General features: G+C 45.2%; 1 protein-coding gene across 1 annotated transcript in view; it reads left to right on the forward strand.

The window, feature by feature from the left end:
* The window catches only part of Tnks (tankyrase), a 334,637-nt gene that overhangs the window by 56,790 nt on the left and 260,934 nt on the right, over positions 1–16,913 (forward strand). Inside the window, exons 5-6 of the mRNA XM_084591573.1 lie at positions 12,011–12,077; positions 16,034–16,220. Of these exons, the coding sequence (XP_084447699.1) occupies positions 12,011–12,077; positions 16,034–16,220 (254 nt within the window). The remainder of the gene's footprint in view (positions 1–12,010; positions 12,078–16,033; positions 16,221–16,913) is intronic.

The raw sequence follows: 16,913 nt of genomic DNA on the forward strand, positions 1-16,913 counted from the left end.
GAAAAACTCATTTTCGGAAGGTTTATCCTTTCGAGCATCTACAGTAAAATTATTAACGCTGAATTCGGGCGGGAAATGCGATAAAATCGTCTTTCAAAACACCACGGCAGCGACGAAATGGCCCCGAAAAGAGAGACTTTGTTCGAACTTCCCGCGCGCGCCGCCGGCGTTGCAGCCGGCCGATCGCCGCCATCTTGGGCTTGTTTTGAAGCTGGTTTCTTCGTGCGCAATTTGAGCTATCTCAAAATGGCGTCGCTCAAGCCGAGCGGCGGTTCGGGCCGGTTTCCCGAAGGCCGTTTTCGGGTCGCTGATTGGCTCGCGCGCGGCGCGCTTCGCGCGCGCGCCGTTCTGCGCCTCCCATTGGCTGGTGTGACCGTCTACGTCATTTTTTTTTTCTTTCTCTTGCGTTCGCCGCTGTGGCTGTCGCTTCGTGCGCGTCTGTTTTTGCGCTCGTGTTTCTCTACACGCCGTGTTTCCGCCTTGTGCCGGGAGTTTCTCTTTGCGATCGAGATGCCGGGAGACAGTCGATTGAAACCGAGTACGCAACGAGCTTTTGGAAGCCGGAAGAAACGTCCGTGGAACAAAAAACAGCAGGCAGCGGCCACCAGTGCGTCGCCGGGGCCTGCAGTGCCGGACTCGTTGGATCCGCCGGGTACATCAAGCGCGCTGCCCGATGACAACACCGCGGGACCAAGTTGCAGCACGAATCGTATCTCGGATCGTGGTACACTTCGTGTTGATGCTGTGTACTATTCGTCGACCGAGCAGGCGCAGCGTGTTGAGCGATCGGCGCAAGCAAAGTCCGTTCTGTCGGAAAAGTCTGCAACCCAGCGCAAGTTTGACCTTCTTGGCGTCAGTGCGGATTACCAGACAGCTGATGCCGGTACCCAGTTCGTGATTGTGGACTTGAAGGTTTTGAACAATTTTTTCGCGCAAGCGAAGTGCGGAACCTGCGGCGCAGGAAGTCTGCGTTTGAGCAAGGCAACAGATAAGGAGTACGGCCTTGCTGTAAAGCTTCTGCTTGTCTGCGAAAACTGCGATTTCGAACAGAAGCAGTTCTCTTCCCCAAGAATAAGCGAAGCAGTTCTCTTCCCCAACTGTTTGCCTGGTGGAGCTCTCGTCTCCTTGGCTCCGGTCCTCACTTTCACCTCAAAAAAAAAAAAAAAAAAAAAAAAAGTCACCCTAACTTCTCGAAAGTAACCTCTATAATTTCATCTCACTTACACATTCGACATTTTTTTTAAAATGTTTCCTTGGATGGAATAAGACGCTTTTTGTTTTGTTTTGTAGGGAAACTGATAGGGAACGTCTGAGTAACATCCGTTGTCGAAGATTCTTCCCAATATTTTCTGCACTCAGTGTCAAAACTTCAAATGAGTTTTTCTCAGCTTCATGTTTTTTGGTGACATGACTAGCCTTACGGAACTTTTCATTGGGTTTTTGTGGTGCAATTTTAATAAATCTTATACCGTTGAATTCAAAAAGGTTTGAACTGTGGAGCTATGCTATTTTTATATTGCTAAGTTGAACATATCAAATTTATTGAACAATAATGTCAGCTAATTATATTTTCGAATTGTGGGGCATCTACATAATTGAATATTTTTATACTGTGATGTACATCAATGATAATATAAATAGCATAGCTCCACATAGCAGGTCTTTGGTTACAACTACATTTTAATCGGAACGAAAAAATATTGAGGGAAACTGTCCTAACGACCCGTAAGAAATTACCAAATTAGGCTTTGATTATTTCCCAATAACATTAGAACTAATTGAGATAGAGTAAAACTAATTACATTTTTGAAAACAGGAGGAAGAAATACATATACACACCAAATTTCGTTATTATATCTCTAAAAATAAAAATTTTCATTATAAGACCAGTGTCTCCCCTTAAGCTTGTGTCTGAGCAGGCATAGTTTGCGAAAGACTGAAGAGGAGATGTTAAGAATATGTGTGTTCCAGCTGAGGCGGTTATTTAGTGTAACGCCGAGATATTTATATTTCTGCACCTTGGATAAACTGCGGTCCTGGACAGAGTAAGAGTACAGAAGCGGGTATCTTTTCCTGGTTATGCGAAGCAAGACGGGTTTTTTTGTTTAGGAGCATGTCCCACTCCTGGCACCACTCTAGTATGCTAATTAGTTCAACATTAAGTGTGTGCTGGTCTTCAGCTACCACAATTTCATTAAAGACAACACAGTCATTGGTCAAGTTACGAATTTTGCTAACGAGCGGGCCGGATTTGGGGGAAGCAGCATGAGCAAAAGCGCGCCGACTGCGAGCCATCGCAATGGCATCTCCACGTCACTGGTGTAAGGGGGCGAAGTACCTGATACAAGGAAGCGATCCCGGCTCGTCATTCCTTCTGCGAACCAGATATGTCGCTAGATCTTATAGGACAATGCAAATACGGACTGAATTCTGCAAAAGATAAAATAACAGCTGTGCATACTTCGTGTCAATAAATGCTAATCTACGTTTTTATGCAGTGAAAGTCTCAATTCTAAACGTCTTTGTACCTCATTCAGCCATTAATTTTCTTAGTTTTAGGCAGTTCGGATCGTGCGTTTTCCCGGGTAATACGTTTTTTCCGGCATTAAAAAAACAAAACATGTATCAACGAGGTTTTACTGTATATATACCATTCTATGGCTTTTCAGTTTTGCTGCCTGCTGATCCACACTGAATGATGGTGGCACCACTTCTAGGCCGATCTCTTGCCGAATACCTGGCACATTCTCAGTTTCTTTCAATCTGTCGTCTTAGTTGACCGCTGTAAGCAGGCTGTTGCTGCTGACAATAGGAGCAGAGAAGGCAGCCGAATCAGCACTCTGCCTACCAATTTTATCTGAGGAACAGGCTGAAAAAGTGCACAGGTACTCTCCAAGCGTAAACAAAAACGTTTCTTAACACAGGCGATACACATAAACTGATTATTGCATTTCACTTCACACACGTTAAAGTTTAAATCCTTGAAATTTGAGCTCATTCGGTGCAGTAGGTAGTTTTAAAATGAATTTTTATTATTAATATTGAAAGCAGCTTTCTGGTGTGGCAATTATTGACCACTGAGATATCTCCATGTCGTCTGCTATTCGAGATGTCGGCTGCACTCTTGCATGCATACCATGTACGGTGGTCGCAAAGTCTTTTTCTTTTCTTCAGCAAAATATTTTCTTCGCCTATTCCTTTTTTTCTTTTTTTTTAGAACCCTTCACTATAATATATGACCTTAGAGATCCTCGGACTTGTTTTCGGCTTCGTCTAGAGAGTGTCGAGATCGAAATCGATAGGCTCATGCTGCATTATTTAAGCGTTCAATCAAAAGAATGTTATTTAGCTTGTTTTAGCAATAAGCGCTGCCGCATATAAAAAGGCACGTGTCCAATGTTTCCTTCTGCCATGTGTGCTGTGAAAGGAAAGAGAGGTTACCGTTGTGTTGCTGATTTCTGAGCTAATTGGTGAAGTGACGAATTTTGCTAACGAGCGGACCGGATCTGGGGGAAGCGACATAAGGAAAAGCGTGCAGACTGCGAGCTATCGCATGACTTCTCCACATGTCACTGGTGTAAGGGGGCGAAGCATCCTGACACAATTAAGGAAGCGATCCCAAACAAGCATGCGTTGATGCAAGAGCATACCTTGCGACATTAGAGGAGCAGACAAAACTTGTCAACAATCGAAGCAGTACATCTTGCTGTTACGAGGGTCATTCCAAAAGTAAGGTCTCCAAAGGGCTGTGGCTGCAGGAAAACTATTTGCGTTGCAGCTTGCCATACTGCTGTGTTCATTGTGCCCCGTCTTCCAAACAAGCCATGACTTAGCGCGAAATGGACTATCAGTCTTGACTCGGCAGCCATTTGAAATAGAGCTCCCATTTGTCGCTACCGCCAGGTGCGAAGCTCGCGCAGTTATACGATTTCTGAACTCAAAATGCGTTCAGCCAATCGAAATTCATCGCCAGTTGACAGAAGTGTACGGAGAGTTGTGTATGGATGTTAAAAACGTCCGCAAGTGGTGTAGGGAGTTCGCAGCTGGTCGCACTGAAATTCACGACGAAGAAAGAAGCGGGAGACCGTCGATTTCTGATGAGACAGTCGCGAAGGTCGAAGAAATGGTGCGGCAAGATCGGAGGATCACACTCGACGAACTCTGCATTTTGGTTCCTGGCATTTCTAGAAGCACTATTCATAGGATTTTGACAGCAAAGTTAAAATATCAGAAGGTGTGCGCAAGATGGGTTCCGCGAATGCTCACAGAAGACCAACGGCAACGTGTTGACTCCTCCCGTGTATTTCTTCAGCGGTATGGAGATGAAAAGGATACCTTCTTGGATTCCATAGTTACGGGTGACGAAACCTGGGTATAGGGAACCAAAGCTGGAGTTTGCTCCGCGACGCCAGCGCTCGGTTTCCAGCGAAGCGGAGAGGAACTACAAAACCTACGCGCATCCGCGCCCGCGCTGCGCGCGGCTCTCTGCGGAGTCTGCGCAGCCCGCTCGCTCGGGAGCGCGGGCTACAGGCAGCCACACGTGCACGCGGAGCGGGAGAAGGAGAGTGAGGACGAGGGGGGATGGTCGTGCGTCTGTGCGCACAAAGCCGGCGCTCTTTGCCAGTGGTGTTTCTCATTTTTGCTTTTTTTCTGTACCCCGGCTGACATAGAGGCTGGCTGGAGGCACGGTTTTTATCGGTGCTTTCGAAAGTGAGAAATTATGATTAATTGATCGCCGCGGACATTGTTTTCAAAGAGCGCTTGTTAGCAGGCTCAGATAAAAAAAAAAAAACATGAACGCGAATTCGGTACTCGAAGGCAGAGGCAAGCGACAGGTATTTTGAAGGACTTGAGGCGGCACCTCTTGATGTCTCTTCCATGTTGTTCAGAGAATGAAGGGTCCAGCTTTCTCGTTGAGAATTGATATGCGTGTACACAGCGACGAGTGCTCCGGGCGCTGGTTGGGGAGCTTCCTTTCCATTTGTGACTGCCCACTTGAAAGGGGCCTATTCAACTCTTTAGGGACAGACGTTTTAGGCGATGCTGCCGGCGCCGTGGTGCCTGCTTTCGGCGCGTTTAGGACGCATTCCCTACAAAGGCACAAAGCATGCCGCCTTACCCTTTGGTTCCTGCTGACAGCGGTCAGGGGGAGTTCGCTGCTATGGCGCTGCCACCCGAAATCAATGACTTATCTACCTTTAACGATGAGGGGTTTCTTAACTACCTGGATCACTGATAAGAAGCCGAGGCGACGAGAGGCCGAGGTATGCCATTTTTTCGGCAGTTTCCTCTCTCCACGAGACGAAGAGCGAGGAAATGTCTGATGACTTTTCATGCAGGCGGGGACATCTCTCCAAGTAAACCTTTGTCTTCTTCACAGCTACGCTGTGCAATCCCTAGTTCAGTTATCTTCTCTAGCGAATGCGCAGTTTTGAGCTCCCAAAGCAGGATTGCGTATGAGGATAGAACAATTGACGTATGTGTTTTCCCTTTATAAGCGCTGAGTGATGGCATTAATGACATGTATCTGTTTCTTGAGGCCGACTTGGTTCCGCGATGACTGCTGCGGCACCGCCAGTTACAAAGAGAGGTGCGAGATACGAGCGGTACGAGATACCTAAAAAAAAAAACTGACAACTATCGTTTCAACACGAAAGAGAGAAGAGAGAAAAACACTTCCACGAGTTTTGCGAAAAAGCATGGCGTCACTTTTTCATTCCAGTTTTTTTTTTTTCTTGCCTCCTTTTTTGGAGCGTGCGTGCGCAAACACGTGCTGGATAGCAGCGCGGAGCAGACGACAGCATGCTTTTCTATGCGGCGGGGAGCAGACGACGCGGCCACACTGCGCGGAGGTTTTGACGGGGTCTCCATGGAGGGCGCTGACGCACAGAGCGGCGCAGCGCCCCTGACCCAGGTTTTCTCCCCTATTCCACTTCACTCCTGTGACCAAACAAGATCACGTGACTGGCGGCATTTCTCTTCGCCCAAGCCGCGAAAATTCAAGCGAACACAGTCTGCCCGCAAAGTCATGGCAATTGTGTTTTGGAATCGAAAAGGGGTATTGTTGGTAGACTTCATGGCTCCTGGCACCACAGTAAACGCGGAAAAATATTGTGAGACCCTTAAGAAACTCAGACGGGAGATTCAAAATCGCAGAAGAGGCATGCTGAGCAAGGGCGTGAGTCTCCTCCATGACAACGCTCGCCCCTACGTTGCCTGCGAAACCGTTGCTCTCCTGCAACAGTTTGGATGGGACGTCATCAGCCACCCACCCTACAGTCCGGACTTGGCACCAAGTGACTACCAGTTGTTATCAAAGCTAAAAGAACATCTCGCTGGAAGGCGCTTCACCGATGATGATGAAGTGAAAGATGCGGTCACACGCTTCCTCAACGACATGGCGGCGAGTTGGTATGACATGGGCATACAAAAACTGCCCCAGCGTCTGCAAAAATGTATAGACTGCAACGGCGATTATCTGGAAAAGTAGAAGGATGGTCTGCCTTTAAGTGATTTGCAAATTGCCTAAAATAAACATTCCTTTCGATTTATAAAAAAACTGTAGACCTTATTTTTGGGATTACTCTCGTATATGCGCGTGTTAGTCAGACTTAATTATTTTTGGCTGGTAAAGGCTATTTTTGCAAAACTATGTTCAGTCTGGCCGCGGCTAGTGCACGAAATCATGTGCCGCCGCCACTTCAGTCTCGTCATCGCAAAACCTAACGCGATTCGACTGTGCTTCACTGTATGCCCGCACCGAACAAGAGCCTCCCAGTGGCTGCAGTCTCCGTCTCGCCTCCCCCGCAGCCGCGCACGCAACTGCCACTGACTCCAGAGCCTCATCTTGCGTTTTTGTTTTTCTAGTGCTTGTCCAGAATATGGCTCGTGACTGCTTCAATTTACTATTTAGTGGGTGAGCCCTAAACTCCCACAGGGATGTGCTGATTCACAGATTATGACTGCGCCCCCAAACGTGTATGTTTACATAACTTTTGTAATGACTGGATGTATGCTGTTCGTTCGCACGGCATAAAATGCAAGCTTAGCTAGCAATACCAAAACTATTCACTTCTTGTTGCACTAGTTGCACCTTTATTTGTTAAGCTACAACTACGCTTTAAGAAGCGCCGTGGATGCTACGTCCCCTACCTGTGCCGGGTACCCACAAGCGGTGCTGACAGTCACATCAATGCTTCCCGCTCAATGTGCACGTGCTTTGTGATGTAAGCAGTTGTCGAATTGGGGTCACTACTGCCATAACTGCACTCGATGACCACATTCAACCGCTAAAGCTCGTGAATGTGAGCTCCGTAATTGCCGAAACTAAACCCGAACCCCGCATACTCGCGTTAGGCCTACTCGTCGCGGAATGGGCTAGCAGTTCGGCGCCGACTAACATTTCTGGCCAAGGTCATTGCTGTAGAGAAGGGGGAACATATAAAGTGTAGCTGCTTGTTCTCTTTTTTATAACACTGTTAAGGAGGGGACACCCCTCTTAAAACGGCTTTAGAACGTTTTTCCTTATTTATGGATCTGATTGAAACTTGCACCGTTAATATATTTTTCCATGCTGATTTCAAATATCTTATTAGATTTCTTGTAGATGAAATAGTTCAAAATATTACCTAATTCATGTTCTTCATTCGGAGGTGAGTCAATTACTAAACACTTTATGGCATGATGAAATAGACGTGCCAGAGTGATCTAGAAGGCTCATAGAGTGCCAGTAGCCATGAATTAACGTGCTAGAAAAATTTGAACCAAAGTTACACAAAGTCAAACTTTTATGACTAAAAGCCCAAGTTGGCACCTATAATTGATAATTCTGTAAATATTGCCGCATAATAACTCTACATATTTTAGTCCTATTGCACTGTCCAAGAGTTTTTCTTTCTAACAAGACAAGAATGAGAACTATAGCGCAAATAGTTTAAGAGATATTTCTCTGCCAAAATTGCAGTACCCTCAAAATTGCAGTTTTGAGAAAACGAGGAAAAGCAATTCACATTATGTAGTGTTAATTATGTCAATGATTGATATGTCAACAAGATCAGAAACAGATGGAAAGTGATCCAATTTGAGCCAAAATTATGCAATAGGAAACGTTTGAAAAAAGAAGGTCCATTTGGGTACTCAAGACAAGATAACCTTCTCAGTAAATTTGTTTTTGTGGTCACTGCAGTTACCTTGGTTTCATGAGACTGGCAGGATTCCCTTTCTAAAGAAAAAAATTACAGCAATAACAAGAACAGGATAGGAGATATTGATCTCCTCCAAGCACCTTCAAAAATACTGTTTTGACAAAACAAGGAAAAAACATTTCAGAACATGTAGATTTAAATTATGGCAAGGTCTGACATATCAGTATAATCAGAAATGGTTAGACAGTAAATGAAAGCAAAAATTAATGTTTTTTACCAATTTGAGTCAAAGTAACACCATAAAAAAAAAGTAAAGGTTCATTTTGGTGCCAAGACAATCTTTTCAGTAAGTTTTCTCGAATGGTTATTACATTTACCTTAGTGTTAAAAGATACATGAGGTTAGGTTTCTAGCAAAAGAAAATAACTAGCAAGAGCAGGACCAGAAATATTAATCTGGTGACTGTGTCCAAAATTCAATTTTGAGAAATCGGCGATAAACGTTTTGGGCATATTTTTGAATTCCCAAGGCTAAGCAACTCGATAAGATGAGTTATGATTGGTTTTTGGTGTGAATGCACCGTTTTCCATCAGATAATTTTCCCTGCAACTCAGAAGCAAATTTATTTCGACAAAGTTTGCCATTCCGCATGCCGCACGTGACACCGTTTCGCGATAGGGACCTTGCGCTGGAGTTTTGAGTAGGGTGGCGCCGCCTCGTGGCGGCCAAGAAAAGCCTGACTGGATAGTACAACGGCGGCTCTGCCTATGCTGCAGCACATATCTCAAAGGCTTTCTACTTCGATTCGTGCTTCTTTTTGCCCCTTTGTGAGCGTGAAAAGAGTCATGTATCATGGACGTTATTATGAACCAGCAGTAGCCTAAAATTAAAAAACAAAAAGCGCTGCGGCTGCCTTCAGGCGAAATGTTCAAAGCATGCGGCATTGATCTTGCCGTGTACCATCCGTCCTGAAACATCGTCACCGCTGCTATTTTCGCTTGAGTCGTAGGGTGCCACGGACAAGTTTACAATTTCTTTGTTCAACTCTACTGCTTTCTTTCAAGCAGCACGAAACGGTGCTACGGTGCGATTGGTACTGGCGGTCATGTGCATGCATGCATGCACTGGTTAGAGAAACACCGTTCGCTCTAAGCTGGCCTCTCCGTCGGCTCAGAGCTGAAATATATAGAGTACAGCTATATACGTGTTTTTATTTGTGATCGAGAGTGAAACCTCAAGCAACGAAAGGTGGAGACGATAAACAATAGTTTACTTAAAGCGCTTGCTATCTCGATGAAAGCAGCCATTTACTTTCAAGAGAAAACAGTAATTGACATCAAGTGGGGCATATTTGTAATTTCTAAGCAGCCGACAATAGCATTTCGGTCATGCACCGCACGTTCTTGATCGGATGGAGCACTTATTTCTAATATGTAAAGTCCCCACTGCCCCCAACAGGCAAAAGCTCTGGCTCAAGAGCTGCAAGCACATAAATCAAACGCTATTAGCAGTTGAGCAGTGAAACGAGGTCAGCGCGCCTTGTGATATCCGCACCTAACAGTGAACACAAGCGCCTGCCGCGGCGTAATTCGAACGTTTCCGCAGTCCCAGCTTAAGCTTTCTGTGGGACATTTCAGTACGTGGACTGTATTTCCAAACATGAGTGTGATTTATCAGCTAAGCGGTGCGTAAAAAGTAAAAATGAGCTTAAGATCAACTTGCAAGCTCACATGCATGCATTGACAAGCCCCAACGGCCCATGCACGGCCGGCTCAAGGTGCCCATCAGAAAGACTGTCTATGCATCAGAAAGGTTGTTTACGCTGCCTATCCATGTTGCGGTTTCGTGTATTCACTTGCTTTAGCTCAGCTGCGTGTAAAGCATTCGTAGAGCTCCACGAATTCACGCGACACTTGCCTGGCTACATCGACTGGCAGAGCGCCGATCGAGACTTTGCCTCCGATTGCTGCATGTCGTATAATGCCTGATGTTAAATTATTTATTGCCTTTTCTTACGTCATGACAGCACTAAAAGAATTTTCAGCGTCTTAAATTCGTTGTAATTCATACATAATAGAAATTAAAGCGGTGGATCTATACTGGCTCCATGCATTCGGTTGCAGATACCGGGGATTTGTACTACCCAGCAGACGCCTTGGGGGCGCTTTTTAGGACCATTTTCGCGGCGCCCCCTGGGCAGCGCAAGGCTCCTATTGCCGCTGCCACCATGCCACTAACTTCTCCTAGTGTTCGGTCTTTCGCACGCATGAAAATTGCGTAGGTATCGCTTTTTTATCTGCATCGTCATGATTACGATGTTCGCACGCGGCAGGGATCTCCTCGAGGAAATCGTTTGCCCTCCTATCTGTTGTGCAGAGCACCATCAGCTACGCCCTTATCTGCCCATCGCCGAGCATTGGCACTTCGTTGCTGATTGCTGATAACAGGATGCCGTGTCACCGGTGCACCTATTTTCTCTACTTTCTTCGGTTTTTAGGTTAGTATGAAGCTCGGACCTAAATTTTGCCCGTTTTACGCCGTGGTCGTGACGACGGAACGTCTCTAAACCAGCTAGGCCTAACTACGCGACCTTTTCAAAATGGCGCCAAGCTGCAAGCAGCTGACGCCGGCAGCCAACCAAAAGTGGTCGTTTGGGTCACATGCTTTCGAAGCCCAATAGCAGCGCGTGTTTCGTGCAAATTTGTCCCTTTGTTTTCCGCTTCGGTTGTTCGCACACAGATGCCGATCGTGACATGGGAATAGCCTGAATCGCCGTCTTTCTAACGAGACCAAAATGATGCTGGTGGAGCACGTTTATCGACCTGTGACCGATCAAAACTCTGTGTGATATAACCTCAATTTAAAGGGGCAAACGTTCAGGTTCGCAACTCTGGAGTGCTGTAACGTGCGAAATAGGTGGTATTTTTCAATCTAAATTTGCAGATAGTTGGGGAAACGTCTCAGGACCGCGAAAATGAAGAAAAAAAGTATTTCTAGACTGATTTTCGACCGCAAAGAGCCATGTCCCCCCTTAAGCTACAGACAAGCGCAGCTGTTCTGGCCGTTAACTCATCGGATGTCAGCTTCTCGCTTGGCCTCCGATCCGACCAAAACAGATCGGGCGACCGTCCGCTGATCAGTACCGTCAGCGTCGCGGGGCTGAAAATCTCACACTGCGGTGGTAGGTGACGGTTGGTTGTGCTGGCGTTGTCGCCGGTGTAATGCGACAGATCAATGCGTCGATAAGCTAAAGAACCTAACCGTGCAGCCAACAGACTGTGACCGTGCCTTATGCTAAAGAAAACATGCGTTAATCTATATCACCTTTGTGCGGTAACATCTTCATCAAACACTTTCGCATGAGGAACGACCACTGTGTCAATCGTCCACAAAAGAAAAAGAGACATGTCTAATGATACTGCAGCCTGCATTACAGACGACGTTTCGCCGCGTATTTTCTTCTGACGTCACACGAGTATTTCAAAATGGCGGTCGCTCTCAGTGGGAGGAGCTTCCTGATTCGGATTTCTATCGCATTTTTTGTAATATGTGCCGCACGCTAGGCACTAAAATTTTGTGAGTGGAATCACAGACCTGTATATTATTCACAGAAGTATAAAACGGCAATACTTCGAATGGCCCTGTCATCACCCCTTTGATATTCGCATATGCATGGTTGATTTCGAAGACAGTGTTGCTTCGTGCAGCCCCCATATTGCTGCCAACCACAGCACCACCTTTTTTTTACAATCGTGATGCTTATCTGTTCATTGCAAGGGCTGTTGATTATATAATTTTTAAATGTGATCATTCTCATGGTGCAGTAAGGGATATTTTTTAAATTGTTGCTCTGTTATCTTTTCTAGTGGCCTGGTTCCCTTGCATAATGCGTGCTCCTATGGTCATTTCGAAGTTACTGAAATGCTGATAAAGGTATGTACCATTAATTTTCTTCACTTCTTTCATCTTTGCATGCTTGGAAGGGTTGCATGGGTAGTGAGATGTGCAGTCGACGTCACCCTTGTGTAGAGCGCTCGATCGGCGCACTTCTCTGCATAAAACTGGATACCTCATCGCAGTTTCTACTTTTTACAAGCAATGCTTGTACGGAAGTAGATTCACACAGACATGTGTAGAAGATGAGCACGAGCACTTTGACTGAAAATTGTGGGCTTATTTTTAATTTCAGTTTTTATTGCGGGATGAGCACTGCCCGAGCGCTTTACGCAAGGGTGACGTCGACTGTACTGTATTTTTTTATGTATAAGTCGCACTATCCTCAAAATGGCAGTTTTTCCATGAAAAACACAAATAAGTTGCACTCAGTAGAAAACTCCTTGAGGATCACACTGTGAGAATATGTGACGGAAATACATGCTTGCAGCAGCCGCTGCATATGCACATATCCCGTGATACAGTGCTCACACAGGTGCATTCCAAAGTCTCAGCAGTACTTTTCAAAAATCGTTTATTTTGATTCATACAGATGGTATTTAATGGCATATGATTTAAAACCTTCGGAGGAAAAAAAAAAGGCAGGAAGGAAAGAAGGAAGGAGGAGGAGGAGGAGGAGGAGGAGGAGGAGGAAGAAGAAGAAGGAGCAGCGCGGGGAACTATGTGGAGCACACTGGTGGCTTTGCACAAGTTCCAGATACTTTTTCTCCAACTGCAAACTGTCTTCCTGCAGCCCGGTACCCATGCACCTCGGCAAATTCAACTGCACGCAGCTCGAATTTCGCTTTGCAACTTTTTCGCCTCACGGCTGGCACCATAGTTAGTGAGAAATAAGACGCGACGCCACAGATGTGAAGCTCGCATGAAATGCTACAGAGTTTAACTCTATGCAGAGCAATGAAGAGCCATGGCAGACGGAAATGATGCGAATAGAAGTGGCTCGAAAATTAAAACTTGTTATTGCCAAGCGACCATTTTAAGATGAACAACACATTTTTCTTCTTCATAAAAATGTATGGCTGCATTTTGTTTTTTGCAAGATGATTTGGTGTTTCTTCAAAATGCAGTTACTATGCATGCATGGCAGAAGATGGCGCATAGTTGCGGCGCCTCATTTCCCGGCTCAACGCCACCCACGTAATATTTATGTATGTCACATATGTTACATCCCGAAGTGACATACTGGCTATGAGTGACATCCTAGTTTTGAGCTCAGGATTAATCTAGACCACCTGGGTCTCTTAACTTATGCTGACATCGCGCAGTGAACAGGCACCTTCTCGGCTGTGAACCAGGCGTGGCCGCTGAGGCCCGTATTTATTCCATACATAAGTCTCACCAGAGTATAAAACACGCCGAGGAAATTTTCATTAAAGAAAACGCAACTTATACACTGGAAAATATGGTACTGTTGTTGCAGCTCTTAGGGCCATTTATAGCAGGTGGAGTAGATTTGTAATAAGGGAGTAATTACTCATTAGCATAGTGCGAGAGCATGGTGCGTATGTGGAATGCATGCAACGCGGTTCGAGGTTGCAGAAAAGCAAAATGGCAGCAATGTTGTGGCAATTTTTCGTAGCTTTTGGCCTGCGATTGACAGAAAAACTCCTAAAATTGAAGGAGGAAAGTTTCAAACCTCCATAATCTTGATCGGTGTTATACATGCAACGCACCTATCTGCTGCGCAATGTCACTGCATGTTAAAGGTGGTCGATATTTCAGAAGCCCTCTGTTATGCAGTCACTCAGAGCCTGGACACTATACAGGGTCCATGAAAAGCTGATTAGGAAAATTAAAAAATGCGCATGAGCAGTAGGTATCCCATCAATCATCACGGCAAAGCAAAAATTTTTAAGCTAACTTTATTAGTCCTGAAGATATGGGTGATCGAACATATGCTCCCTTCTCAACTCAGCACAAGAAAATAACTAAAGTCGCAACGGCGCCCCACCATGCTTCGTCCCGCCCGCATAACTTGGGCGTGGCCTGCAAGCCCATGTGACATCACATGGGAGGTTAGTGCCCTTTTTCAAAATTATTTGTAAATTTATTTCATGCATTATAGTATTACTGCATTTCAGGGGTCTAAAATAAACCTTTGCATGTCTGCTGGGTTTTATTAATCATGAGGCCTGTGTTTTGATTGCTTGTTTCTGACAGGTGCCGTAGGCAACTTCCTTATTTATGAATAGATCTGAACTAAGTTTTCACATTTTATGCATCTTAATGTGCTGTTTCCAAAAGTGCAATTATTTTTATCATAGGAGAAGTAGTTTCTGAAATACTACAAAAAAGAAACTAAAATCTGGGTTCTTGTTTGGAGAAAAATTAGCGTCTAAACAGAAATCCCCAGCACAATTTTTAGAATGTAAAAACAATTTAGAATGTTTAAGGAGCGTAATAAGGTACAAGTCAATGCTCTAGGTCAATTTGAACTAGAGTTAGAGCTCATCAAAGTTGATAGAGAAAAGTGCCATATCACTGCATATCAGTCGAATATTCAGGGGGAACCCTTGGGGGTTTCCCCTAAATATTCGACTAATACCATTCCCACTTTGAGTTATTGATCAATTCGCTCTTGCCCTACCATCTGATCTGCTGACTGTCCTGGTTAGCTCAGTTGGTAGAGCGACTGCCCTGGAAAGGCGGTGGTCCCAGGTTTCTGAGAATGCGGTACAGTTGTAGCCATATGGCTGCACTTGGGTGGATGCCAATGAGTAATTACTCCCTTTTTATCATTGCATATCAAACACATGACCCATTTCAAAAAAGTTTTGAAGCAAATACTGCATTAAAAATAGGCATAATGCATGCTACATGCATTTATCGTTTCGGCAAAAAAAATTAAAAGAATTGCATTGATAGCTGAATAGAACAGATGCTATTTTCCCTCATTGCAAATATGTCAAAATGTTGTTTTGAGAAATGAAGTAAAAGCATGTCAAAATATTTTTACTGCAAAAACATAACAAAAACAAAAAAAATTTCAAAGAAATGTACCAGGGGCGTAATCTGGATGCATCTTGTCTTTTTGGCCAGCTTCCTCATGCTCAGAGAGGCACACACTTCTCTATTGCCCATAACATGAGTGTATCCTGACATGACCAGAGTCAACATTGTGCATGCTGTCAGGGGAAGTGATCTTGCTATAATGATGAAATTTTTGGTTATCATAGTCAGATTTCTTGGTTTTCTCAATGTTATAGTTGTACTGCACTGTAAACACGAGGCACCCTCTTGCTGAGCTTCAGCGACCCACTCTCTTTGTGATAGCTTTCCCCTCGTAGAGCAAATTGCATTTCTTAACAAGAGGCAAGCATATTGGCAGCAGTTAGGTGGGTGGATAAGATTAGGTGGGTACAGTTGGCACAGGTTAATTGGGAGTTGTATGGGAGAGGCATTTGCCTTGCAATGGGTGTAGTCGGACGGGAATAGACTTGGGCAGGTTGGTAAATCATCGTAACTCGGAAAGCATTGCGCGGGAAGAATGGAGGACAGACTAGACGGGATGCAGGTGTAGTCAGGCTGGTGGGGATGATGAATGATGCATTTCCTTTGTGTAATCCTGCTGTTGCACCTAATATCATAACTCTGGTGGCATTGGCAGCATTCTCTTTACCTTCTCTCTTTAGTGCCCTTTCTTTGGATGCTAAAGTTGCATAGCACATTTTTGGGTAGAACAGGATTAAATCCAGTTTTTGTGAAATATTCATGGGCGTGTTGGTTTGAGCTCCATGGGAACACCAACAGGGTTTGCAATTGATTCAAGTTCAAACTAAAGAAGTGGACAGAAAAGACATAATAACACCATCCCTGATCTCATTTGTCTTGCCTATATTAGCAGTGTGCCATGCTGTACGTTGGTTGTACTCCCCACTTTTGAAATTAATTCTGTAAATACAGCAGGGTCATTGAGTTTGCAGTTTTGATTGCAGCATGGGGCCAATGTGAATGCCATGGATTTGTGGCAGTTCACACCACTGCATGAAGCAGCCTCCAAGAATCGGGCTGAAGTGTGTTCACTGTTGCTGGCACATGGAGCTGATCCTGGTCTGCTGAACTGTCACTCAAAAAGTCCTGTCATGGTTGCTCCCTCTCGTGAACTTCAGGACCGCATGCTTTGTGAGTGCATCCAAACTCTTTTTTTTGTTTAATTTGAGCTGCCTTCGTCAGAGCTAATTAACTGTAAAGGGCATTTGAGTACATGGATGCGAGATAGTAAATTTGCAGGAGCCATACAGCCTTGGCTGGCAAAATACTGCAGCACACTAGTTTGTCTCCGGCTAGGAGGAAGCTAATGCAGGATTAGGGGCACTAACTGAACCATAGCCGTACTGTATCCATAACAGGCTGGTACGAGCGTACCACATAGCACGAAGTTGATCTTGATGCTGCTTGGTCATCGTCTTTATTTGCTGGCCGGCCATATACATCAGCTAGCTACAGTAGAACCTAGGGGATACGAATCTCACGGGGTCGCGAAAAAATTTGTATCATAAAAACGAATGAAAATAAGCATGCAGAAGCATGGGAAAGGCAGTCGCGCCGATCTGTTTACGTCCAAAAAGGTTTATTACGGTCGCGCGGTCACAACTCACCACTCGCGGCGCACTGAGTGAGACAGGTGATCGTGACGCGCGGAACGTGTGCTTCCGCGGATTTCTCGCGGCGTGTACAGCACAACAAGAGATGGTGACGTGCCAGCCGCGCAGCGCCGCAGACTGCTCGCGGTGTGTACAGGGTGACTAGCAGTCGCAAAGTTTACAATGTGCGGCCTGTGCGTGCCCGCCGCCTGCGCCGCCGACTGCTACTCAC

Source organism: Amblyomma maculatum, chromosome 1, assembly GCF_055883805.1.
Source record: "Amblyomma maculatum isolate TAMU_Amacu chromosome 1, ASM5588380v1, whole genome shotgun sequence".
Lineage (NCBI taxonomy): Eukaryota > Metazoa > Arthropoda > Arachnida > Ixodida > Ixodidae > Amblyomma > Amblyomma maculatum.